General features: G+C 38.0%; 1 protein-coding gene across 1 annotated transcript in view; it reads right to left on the reverse strand.

Annotated features, from left to right (window-relative positions):
* Window positions 1-12,668, reverse strand: part of GPSM2 (G protein signaling modulator 2) — a 37,614-nt gene that overhangs the window by 12,396 nt on the left and 12,550 nt on the right. The window contains 6 exon segments of the mRNA XM_033151456.1: window positions 1-78; window positions 1,648-1,763; window positions 2,591-2,714; window positions 4,000-4,142; window positions 4,980-5,115; window positions 6,670-6,891. Of these exon segments, the coding sequence (XP_033007347.1) occupies window positions 1-78; window positions 1,648-1,763; window positions 2,591-2,714; window positions 4,000-4,142; window positions 4,980-5,115; window positions 6,670-6,891 (819 nt within the window).

Here is a 12,668-nt window from a genome sequence, read left to right on the forward strand (position 1 = left end):
TATGTATTCCCAAGGCTGTAGCAAGCTTGTGCTTCTACAGCCCGGTCTGTAAGCTGCCTGGCGAGCTGCAGTGTTTTCCTGAAAGTACAAACAGCTAGAAATAACCTTTGCTTACATGACTAACAAGAATGTATCTGCACATAGTTCAAGTGGCTCTCAATGTTTAATATACAAATTAATCCTAGACAAAGCTAATTGTCTCCCCATTTCCAAAACAGTCTTTTTCCTTAGACGAAGACTATATATGCATAAACAAACATACAATGGGTCTTTATCAATCAATTTCTATTGTTTAGACTAGGAGTCACAACAAAGAAATAAATAAAATAGTAATAACTTCAACAAAACGATATAATTTATTTATCATGCTACTGAAAGGGCAGAAAACTGGCTCAAACTTTAGAAGCTGCCAAAGCAAATATCACCACTGCTAACAGAGTCACCCTACTTTGCAGTTCAGACCAATTAGGTTCCCCATCAACAGCTAGATCTAAGGATTCTGTATAAACTGCAGAAAAAACAGGTCAATCAAATAATGGGGTACATTTTCCACAGAACCAGTGCTGCAGTCTAAAGCCACAGGGTAAGAACACAGAACCACAGGAAGTCAGACCATTGGTACATGTGGCTCAGGGCTTATCTACAGTGAATGGCAGCAGCTCTTCCAAGGTTCCAGGCAGAGGACATTCCCAGTCTTACGGCGAAATGCTAGGCATTAAACCTTGGACTTCTGCACACACAAGCAGATGCTCTACCATTGACCATTCCCAAAATATCAGTATTTTCCTAAAATGATATTTTAAACAGCTGTCGTTTGTTAGGTCCTTAGATGAGTTAAGATAGTTTAGAGCATTAAAAAATGTAATAAGAGCTTGCTGAATCAAGCCCATCTTGTCCACCACTCTGTTCTCACAGTGGCACAGATTGTTTATATGTTCTAATAAAAACTGATTTTGAGGGTCTTAATTTTCTTTTTCTTTTTTTAAATTAACTTTATTGTTTAATACAGAAAGAATGAATCCAAATGTTGACATCGTCTCGAGATAAACAAGACATATACAAAGAAAAAAAAATTGAGTTAAAAAGCCTGCAAATGGCTCTTTGCTTAGATAAAAACCTCATTATACATGTCATGACCTAATCCGTACATCATTACAAAAAAAACAAAAAAAGAGAAAATACTAGGATATCTCTCTAACTAATGACATCCTGTTCAGAATACATTAATCATATCAATCCCATTATTATCTAACCCTTTACACCTTTTACGCATATCTCCCTTAATTCCTTCTGTCCATTCGTCCATTCAATTATTATTCTGTCCTTAATTTTCAAGGGGGGACTGCCAATACTGACCTTTTGAAAAGATCTTAACAAAACTCAGGAAAGAGAAGACAACCAATCAATATTCAAATAAAACATCTAAATCTGAAAGGAGCTTCAGATTTGGAGTTCGAAATAGGAAATCCAGGCTCACACAAATATAATATTCTCTGGGTTGTCCAGGGCAAGTTATATATGAGTCTAATCTACCTAGCAGATAGGCTAAAATCTGGAAGGATTATAAATTTATAATGAAAACTAGAAGAATTGGAAAACTTATGAAAATAATACTTTGGTTAGGTATTAAACAATACATTGACTAACTTGTAGTATTCGGCAGCAGTTTCAAATTCTCCAAGGAAAATATAAGCATTTCCAAGATTGCTGTAGGCTCTTCTTTCAGCAGCTCTATCACCAAATTCTTTTGCAATTAAAAGGCGCTGAAAAATAAATGTTCTGTTGTCAAATACTGTGGATTTCCGATAGACAACGACCTCCTCTGGAATAGTTAGGAACCCATATGCCCACTACTGTGTCCTGAAAGAAGGAACAGTAACTCTTTCCTGCAAAATTCCAAGTAAAGCAACTTTTAAATTCTCAAGTCTGCTGTTTATAATGGTTCATATTGATATCCAGTAAGTAGTTGTGAACTGTAAAAGGGTGGAATTCAATATGTAGCACAAAATTTTTGAATTACGGATTTCAAATAAACCTTAATGTGGGTTTCTTTTAGTAAAAAATTCAGCTATTTCTGCAGAACATACATTGTTACAGATTCTTGGTAAAGAGGAATCCTGAATAAAGAGGTAAAGAGGAATCTTTCATCACTAGGAGTTAACAGATGATAATAATAGTAATAGTAGCAATAATAAAAACCTGCTTTTTAAAAGGCAAGTGCAGAATACATCATGCTGGAAACTATCACCATATAACGCCAAGCCAAGGTTTCTTCAGCCAAAGTGTGGATTGTCTGAACCAAGCCCAGTTGACTAACAATTGTTTGTTTTCTGGCAATAAACCACAGGGTAAAGCCATGGTTTGTTCTTGGCTTATAGACTTGTTTAGACTATTGTGTGGCATTATGTCTGAACCGAAAAGTCTTTGGCCATGCCACCCCAGATGCTCTCTAATCTATACAGCAAAGCAAGAGCAGTCAGAAAACAAACCAAGCTTGGGAGAAACAAGTCACGGCTCTGCAGGATGACTTCTGGTTTGTTGAAACGAACCATGGCTTAGTGTTATGCGTGAACACAGCACTCTCTTGTACCTGTTCATGGGAAGTAACAGCACTCCTGAAGTTGCCCAGAAGATAATGAGTATTCCCCAGGTTTCCATAGGCACGTCCCTGGGCTGCTCTATCACCCAGCTCTGTCACTATTGTCAAGTTCTCCCTATTTAACAGGGAAACAAAATAAAAACAATTAAAAGGTTTATGTTATAAATGCATAACAATTAGCAGCCATGAAGGTGGCTGCTCTTCCTGCTCATGGAACTGACACGATGACCACAATAACTTTTGCTAGAAGCCATCAATATTAGGTGATTTAATGCTTTCACCCTCACAACAGCCCTGATCCAAAGCTGTCCTTTTATTGCCTTGCAGAGACACAGGAAGAGGGGCCTAACCCAACCTATTGTCATTCTCCCCTTGAAGAGCCGTTGTGTATATAGGCGGTGACCACTTTGCACATGTTCAACAGATGTGTGACTGCCTACATGTGGGCACTTGTGGACCTGGAAGAGGGCATAACGGCAAAGCAGGCTTATGTACGCTCGAGCTAGAAACAGAACCCTGCACAAAATGGCTGACACCTGTGCCTAAAGAGAGATTTTGGAGGCTTATAAACGTGTGGTCATGATCCTTCATAAATATATGCTCATGGATTGAAATGGGATATGTGTCACCAGACTGAAGCCAAATACTGTTGAAACCAGTAGTCAGCAGATCTCATGACTTGGGATAGGAAAGTATTGATGGAGTTCAAATGGGAGTGACATGCAGCATGCAGCACTTTTCCATAAAGGCTATATATATCTTTTTCTTCCAAATTCAGTGAAACAACCTGAAAGTGAAATGCATTTAATGTGTGATAGCCCTTGCAGATTATTAAGATGCAACAACCCATATAGTTTTGACTTGACAAGCCTTCATTAGCTTCTGGTACTGTTCCAGGTACAATGCAGGACTAAGTTTGGAAACTAATAAAATCTTGAATGAAACAGTACATACCATTGTGACTGCTATGATAAACTGAAAGTGTGTTCTACACTGTGCTCTCTGTGAATTAATTTCATTTTGAAAAGGCACATAAACAGCTTTTATGACAATTACTCTATAACTGTTGACATTTCCCTCCTTAGAAATTCATCAGCAAGTGCATTTTTATTGGCCAGAATTAATCTGCTGCAACTGGAGAGACAAGGGGAAGAGTTAAAATTTTAAACACTGGTTTCATCTGAATGTTTCATATGTTCTATTTTTGAAATTTATTTTTGTGTTTGGACTTTAACTAATTTTCAAACGAAAAGAGCTTATTATATAGAGAAGGGGAAATAGAAACACAGTTTTGAAAGCATATCTAATATAAAGCACATTTTAAAAGTATATAAATACTATTTTAAGCTACATCAACTCCACTTCCAAGAATAGTTCTCCCCGCTCTCTTTGTTACTTACTCATAATAATCTGCAGCTTTCTGCAGTGCAGCTTTAACATCATCTGGAAACTCTCCTGGATCATGGGTACCTGCACAGGCTACACTTTTACCCTTGGAGTGATATACATTTCCAAGGTTATAAAGTGCTCTTGCTTCTCCAACCTAAAGAAGAAAAGGCTGGAAATGAATTTCAAACTTACTGCCTTATGAATGCTTTCAGCCAGACATATAAAAGCACATTTCTCAACTATTCAACAATGGATGTCTTCCTATTTATACTAAACAATCATTCCTTTCCTCCAATTCTGATGAGCCATTTCACCACAGCATTCCTCAAGAAGGATCACTATATTTGCAAAAATGTTTTATCAGGTGCCACATCTGCAGACTACAAGAACTCCACACAGACCTCTCTTAATGATCCAAACACATGCTACCTGGATCAGTAGGCACAAAACTTGTAAGGCTGCATCCCCTACTGTATAAATAAATGGAAGGGTAAAAATAAAACACATTTCCACTCTAGGAAATGGAGGAAGATCACTGGCAGAGGTTGTGTGAGAAGATGCTGCTGTGATCTTCTGGACAAAGTGCTTAGAGAAGAAGAAGAAGAAGAAGAGTTTGGATTTGATATCCCGCTTTATCACTACCCGAAGGAGTCTCAAAGCGGCTAACATTCTCCTTTCCCCTCTTCCCCCACAACAAACACTCTGTGAGGTGAGTGGGGCTGAGAGACTTCAGAGAAGTGTGACTAGCCCAAGGTCACCCAGCAGCTGCATGTGGAGGAGCGGAGACGCGAACCCGGTTCACCAGATTACGAGTCTACCGCTCTTAACCACTACACCACACTGGCTTTCATGGGGAAAGCTTTCCTGGGGAACTGAACAAAATTGGAATGACTTGAACCAAATAAAACATTAGCTGTAGCATTGTTTAAAAGAACACTTCCTGTCTCTGCCCCCCCCCCTTAACAGTGCTAAATATAACAAGTGTTTTTACCTTGTCACTTAGCTCTCTAGAAATGTCGAGGTGCCTCTGACAGCGGACAACTGCTTCTTCATAATTTCCAAGGACTTTTAAGGTATTTCCCAAGTTTCCACTTGCTTTAGCTTCTCCTAACTGGTCCCCAATGGTCCTGAAAATCGAAAGAAATATGAACTCATTTCTGCCACTTTTATACCGTTATGTGGACTTCAACCTACCTTAAACAGAAATATTTTCCTATTAAATATCTACATTAGTTACCACATGTTCATTACAATTTGAACACACTTGAGTCCCATCCTAAACATGTTTACTCAGTATTAAGCCTTATTTATGTATTTAGACAACCCATGATCACATTAATTCCAGCTAATGGCTTAGCAAAGACTGCTTGGAGATATTTTAACATTGGTCAAACTGCTACAATGCTATGGCTCCAATTCTAAACACTCTCACTAGGATGTTAAGAACTATAGAAAACAATAGGACTTGTATATGTGCATATTATTGCACAGTAAATGTACTATAATTTAGAATTAAATTACAACTAGGTGCAGCTAGATAATTTTATACCATGAACTTAATGATCTTACTGGGAGTGGGGATGGATTTCAAAAGCTATGTGTATTACTTCAATTTTGAAGTGTACAACATTTCTCTTTTCCCCAACTCCCTGCCACCACTCTATGCTTTACCACTGCTTCTACATTTCTACTACATTAGCGCAAAAATCAAACCAAAGCTTCTGCTGCCCTCATGCTAAACACATTTACTTGAGAATAAACACCATTTTATTGTAGAAAAATACATTCTTAAAGTAAAAGTAAAAAAATGAGAATATGTGACCATCTACATGTCCAGCTGGGCACCCCCTGTCTATACAATGTTTGCAAAAATAAGAAAAAAGAATGCTGAGGCAACCAGCCTCAGTCCTGCTAGGAGCTAACAAGCCCATGCCAGCTCAAGTATTGTTATGAGACCTCCCTGCCTTTATCCCAAATCATCTGCAGCTCTTGATGTTCACCAAGGGACCTGGACTTGGAAAAACTAATGAATATTTTTAAGAACAACAATGAGAAGAATGAATAACAAACTTACCTGCCCGATGGATATGTTTTGGATATGGTATAAACTGCATTTATGTATTTATTTATTTTTATGTAGTACTTTACTGGCTGCCAATCTTATGCTGTGCCAGTTTGTTTCTTTGAAGTGTATAATATTGTTTTGAGAGTAAAACGTATGTGTTTTAAAATTAATTAACAGCAACACCACAATATCAGTGTCAGGAAACCCTTTTTGAAAAAGGTAATTTCCAGTAGATATTTTACACAATGCATTCTAAGGTTGTATTTTCAGATATGCAGGTGGCAGAAAGAAGATTAGTTATACACAATTAATACAAATTAAGACCCGAGACAAATTAAGTGTGTCTTAGTGATCAATGCATGCCTTGCTTATACAATACCCTGGGCACATCTGTGGCCGCTCTCATGAAATCCTATTAGCATATTTCATCACATAATTAGCAGAAATTAGAGTAAGAAATTTCTGTTGACAGAATTATACCCAGCAACCTTCCATTATCATGTGTTCAATATATGGTCAAGTATATCTGGTCAATTTCACTGAACAAAGTTTATTCACAAACAGAAAAAGTAATTGCTATCTAGAGAATCCTGAAGGAATCAAAATCTAAAGTTACCTTGCAAGGGTTAAATCATGGTGGTGATACTCCAAAGCTTTTGTGTATTCATGCAAGTAGAAATAGGCATTGCCCAGTTGGCTGTAAATCGCACTGAGGGTTTTCAAGTCTTCTGTTCCGACCTGAACTGCTGCTTCAAAGAAAGAGACACCAGCTCGACAGTCCCCTGCTTTACACAACCGCTCCCCTTCCAAGGCAAGCTCCAGGCAAGAAGCTTCCATTCTGCAGAGATGAAATGCAAGACGCCATGAGTTCCAATATACTGCTATTCCCTGCAGCTGTCATTAAGACCTACCTAAAACCCACACAAAATCCCTTGCTGGGCACTTTTACTTAAACATAGATAAAATATGCTTAGTTCAAGTGCACACTTAAGCACTCATATGATTTTGCAAAATTAAAATTAAGTTCCTATTATGTTAGAACAGCTGATGCCCTTATTACATATACATTATTATACAAAGCAGAGGGTGTGGTTGCAGCAGCAATCCTAAGCAACACATACACTTAATAAACATGTTTGGTAGCCCACCAACACATTATTAGTCATTTTGCAGCTCACCAATAGCCTGAAAGAAGAGGTTAAGTATCTGCTTTTCAGTAGAAAACAATCCACACCTAGGAGCTTCTTTCAGCACATGCAACCAGAAATATGACATATTTACCAGTACTAGCTTCCCAGTTAATGACCTTATAGTGCAGCCCATTTCACACAGCGGAGGCAAGGGTTGATTTCCAACCCAGTAACGGCTATTTTCAAGGCTACATTTCAGTTCAATTGACTGGACAGATGGTTGAATATCTCTGTGCCTGTCCTGCATAAGCAGCAGACACTGCTTCACGTTTTAAGCTACCAAAAAGACCTTAATTAAGCACAACAGGTTTTAGATTACAGTGGTAAGCATAATTAGAGTACAAAACTGTAGTGCAGAGCAAAAAGTTGCAGTTCAAGCATTTGTAAGGCCCCTGGTATATAATGTCTATTTGGGTATGTCTTGACTGTGCACTACGCATGCCTAGTTGTGGAAGAAGTTCTCTCCCCCACCCCTCTCCACCCAATGGAATAAATGAGATGATTTATATTGGGGAAAGAGTATGGAAAGGAAGGGTTGAAAGGGTTAAATCCCCTCTTCCTGAGCACCACAGTCCCACTCTTCAACACAGCCCTATGGGACATCTAAACAAGAACTGTGGGTGACCTAAATCACTGATATCCTACCCCCTACTGCTGCCGCCACCTGTTTCTGTCTGGTTTTGAGACCTTACTAACTGCTCTGTGCATGCTTGATTGCTCGTTATGTTGCGACTTTAACACAGAAACATGGAGAGTAGAAAAAAAAAGATTGTGAATCTCTTAGCTGATAATCTCAAGTGACTATGTGATTTAAGATAAAAATTAACTGTACCACCAAAATATACCGATGTACCGATATTTGATTCCAGATTCCCGGTTGCAGTGTTGGGCTTTAACAATAAGAAACGTGAGTGCATGTTTTGCCACCTATGCAAGCTCTTAAAATCAGATGTACTGCCTCCCATCTTCTCTGAAAGCGTGCTGACAGTTACCCTGTTTTTATTTATTTGGGGTGGGGGGAACACACATGGAAAATATACATAGATAGCAATACTGATGCTGTATTAGAACTGGTTGCGTGATTGCTTCAAAATCAAGATTCTGGCCTGAATTTCCAGAACAGCGAGTTAACAAGTTAGGTGATATTGCATTAACATGAGTATTTATAGGGTTTTTGTTTGTTTTTAAATACAACAACAACAACAATGCAAAAAGGGTCTTTCCATTTAGAAAGCATAATCCTTGCACTCAGGCCCCTAATGTGTCATTCTGATGTTCAATAATGTTTAGGTTCTCAGCTCTCACCCAGCCAACTTTCACACATAAATATTCTTGGATTCAACCTTTACAGGAGGGAGAAAGTTCGAGTTATTCGTGCCAGTTGGACTGCAGTTCACTTGGGTACAATTCAGCCAGCAGGAATTCCTTCCTCATTCCCTGCCTGAACTATTTGGGAAAAGCCTGGAAAGACAGACCATAGAAATCTTCCATCCCTCTTTCTCTGGCTTCTAAAGAGCTTGGCCTGTTAAGTGGGTTAAAGCCAATACTTAATACCAAGTCAGAACACTGAGCATATTATCACAGAGGAAAAAGGGAAAGGGGGGGGGGGAACCAAGATGTAATTACATATAACAATGACTAGAAAACAGGCAAAAAGATTAAAAATCAAGTTCCTTGCAGTGCAGGCTTTAAGCCCATGTTAGAATCACAGAGGCAGTTGGGGGCAGCCTTACAGACTATCTAGTGAACCCCCTTGCTCAATACAAGAAATCCCGAGTAAGAGCATCCCCAATATATGTTCTGCTTGAAAAACTCCAGCTAAAGCTCACCATCCATCTAGGTACAATCTGTTCCAATGTTGAACTGCTCTGATAATGTTCAACTGAAATCTACCTTCCATTAGATTAGTCCATTAGATCCATTAGATCCAGTAATTTGATTTTGTATGTTTCAGTCATTTTTCCACTCCATCAAGAACATTTTAGGTTTACTACTGTATTCTGAGAAGTTAACTATCCTTCCCAGTTTTCTGTCATCCTCACATTTGAAAACTAGTTACTACACCCTTTCATCTGTCACACATAAAAATCTGAAAAATTCCAGGCCTAAAACAAGGACTTGCTGCACCCCACTTGAAACCAGATTGATGAGGAATTATTGATATGACTTGGAATGTCATGGCAATGTTATTGGATGGCATGCATATCTGTGGTATGATAAGATAAAGGCCCACAAAGGTTTTAAGAACCATATAATAAGAATCATGTTTAATGTTTGGATTAGATATAAAGATTTATTGGAGAGGAAGACACCTAGGTGGATTTCACCATTGGAGGCTAAGGCCCGTAAAAGATTGAATACGGAAACCAAGTGGTTAAAATATAGCGATCTGTTGTTACGAGTGTGAAGATAATTTAAATTGAAGTCGTATGAACAACTTAAAGATAAATTAAATGATTGGTTACAATATCACCAAATAAATGAAATGTTTAAGTATGACTGTAGAAATACAGGTTTTCATCTGAAAAATCCAGATTGGAGTTGGAATTGCTAGAGACTAAGACAAAGAATCTTTCTAAAATGTATATTATTACTGGAGTGGCATACAAAAGATGAACAAAGTGAAATCTGTTATGACTGATTGGGCAAAGGACGTGGGTCACAATCTAATGCTGAATGACTAGGAGAGATTGTGGAAAAAAAGGTATGAATTTTACTGCCATGTACTGCTCTGAAAGAAAATATGAAGAAATGATGTGTAGGTGGTACTTAAAGGTAAAGGTAAAGGGACCCCTGACCATCAGGTCCAGTCGTGGTCCAATCTGGGGTTGCGGCGCTCATTTCGCTCTATAGGCCGAGGGAGCCGGCATTTGTCCGCAGACAGCTTCTGGGTCATGTGGCCACATGACAAAGCCGCTTCTGGCGAACCAGAGCAGCACGCGGAAAAGCCATTTACCTTCCCGCTGGAGCGGTCCCTATTTATCTACTTGCACTTTGACGTGCTTTCAAAACTGCTAGGTGGGCAGGAGCTGGGCTGAGCAACGGGAGCTCACCCCGTGGCAGGGATTTGAAACCGTCGACCTTCTGATCAGCAAGCCCTAGACTCTGTGGTTTTAACCCACAGAGCCACCTGGGTCCCTAGGTGGTACTTAACAACCTGTTAAATTAGCCAAGATGCACTATACAGCTGATATAAATGTTGAAATGTAAAGAGAAGGAAGGTACCTTTGTCCACATGTGGTGGACCTGCCCCAAAGTAAAAGACTTCTGGGAAAAGATTTATAACGAAATGAAAAAGGTGTTGAAAAACACATTGTTAAAAACCAGAAGCCTTTTTAACTGTACTTGGAATTATTGGAGGAGAAATCCCCAAAAGGCCATTACATTCTTTCTGTATGCCGCAACAGCTGCTAGACTACTTCTTGCCAAAAACTGGAAGACACATGAGATACCAACCATAGACACATGGCAAATGAAGATGATGGACTTTATGGAACTTGCTGAACTGACGGGGAGACTGCGCGACCAGACAGAAGATGCGGTGGAAGAAGATTGGAAGAAATTCAAAGTTATTTGAAAAAAATATTGCAATATATAGAATTATGGATGCGTAGAGGAGTTATAGGCTTGCAGCATGAAGTTTGATTCTAGTACAGAATTTTTGTTTTTATGGTGGAGTAATAATATAATTTAATAATAGCTAAATTGGTAATTATTATCAATATGCTAAGGATGATTTAACAATGAAAATCAGATAGGAAGGACCGAGGGAAGTCAGCTAACACTGTTAAAGAAAGTTAGAGGAGAAAAAAGAGGCTTTTGTATTTTTGTTATATTTTTGTATGCTTGTTTTGAAAAAGAATAAATATTTGGATGAGGAATTATTGATATGCACTCTTTGAGTATATCATTCCAACCAGCTGTAAATCCATATAACAAAACTATCCTCTAGCAAACAGCGAGTCGGTTTACTGTCCAAAATATCATGAGGAACAAATTAGTTGAATCCTGCCCATATATTCATACTACTACACAAGAAGACGATTAACATTATGAAGCATATAGTCCAGCAGTTAGGACTACAGAAATACACAGAACACACAAAAAGCATTTAAAAAGTGATATGCAGCTTTTTACCCATACTACAGAAATTGGAGCATGAAGTCACATAAGCAGTTAATACGGTACAGCACCTGACTGCGTTACTAAATTGTGTAATTCTTTTAAATACCATTCAAATGCTATATAGGTTGTCAACTGGCAACATAAACCCCAACATTGTATATACCAAATAACATATATTTCTTCAATATCATGCAACAGGACCTTTTAAAAATTTCTAGTCAAAACAAATGCAGAATTAATGCACCACAGACTATATGTAATAAGAAACTACCAAAAGTATACTGTACCTCTTAGCCTTTGACACTCCACAGCCTAAACACAAGGATATGATAGACATTCTTAGCTTTTGTTAAAAAATATAGTGTACGCCTATTAGTCAGGAATCGTACAGAATAAATCTTACATTTCATTCGTAAGTCTAGTGTCTCATGTTGGCCAGCCATACCATAGATTTGGAAACTTGCCAAAATATCTTAAACAGAACTAAAGCCAACTTCTTTCATTTTGTTACGACGATGTCTGGCCAACATGACTTGAATAAAAACAAAATTGACTACAACAGTATGTAACACCACCACAACAAAAGAATTAAGACACGCTATTGGGTAATCTTACCTAATCCTATCCCCTCCGAAGAGGTTCTCTCCGGGCACTTCATGTTGGATGTCACATTCAATTACCAGTAACTTGACATTTAGAAATTATAGTGCTCATCAACATGTAGAGGTTTTCTATCATTTAGCATGATAAATTTATTGTTATCCTTTCCTGAATTTTCATTTTAAGTAATGGTAGATTTTGATTTTTAATAAAGATTTTAAAGCACAGAGTCAAATGAAGCAGAATTTTATGAAAATTATATTATGGATAAAGTGGCTTAAGGATAGATGGCCACAATACTGGAAGTATTTTTATGACTCAAGAGCAGAGCTTGCAGGGATGCAGAGATGAAGTGTTTACTGTTACAAAGGGATAACAGCAAATAACTCCAGTTCAATTGTGTGAAGGCAATTTTTTGGTATGCCATACTGAAGATCAAAGCAGCTTTGGGAAGAAAAGCTATTACAGATATCTCATTGGATCTAAAAGCTGGGCCTTAACTGAGGTTAGATACAACTTGCTTTTAATTACAGGAACAGCATTAGCAGCTGAGCAAACGCTTTACAACTGCACTATGCCTGTTTTTAAACCTTATGAAATGTTTAAAAAATGCTCATTATACAAAAAAAAAATCGGGGGGAGCAATATATACATTTTTAGGAATTCATCAGTCACAAGAAAAGCAGTTTCATATTTTTAC

Source organism: Lacerta agilis, chromosome 6, assembly GCF_009819535.1.
Source record: "Lacerta agilis isolate rLacAgi1 chromosome 6, rLacAgi1.pri, whole genome shotgun sequence".
NCBI classification, from domain to species: Eukaryota; Metazoa; Chordata; class Lepidosauria; order Squamata; family Lacertidae; genus Lacerta; species Lacerta agilis.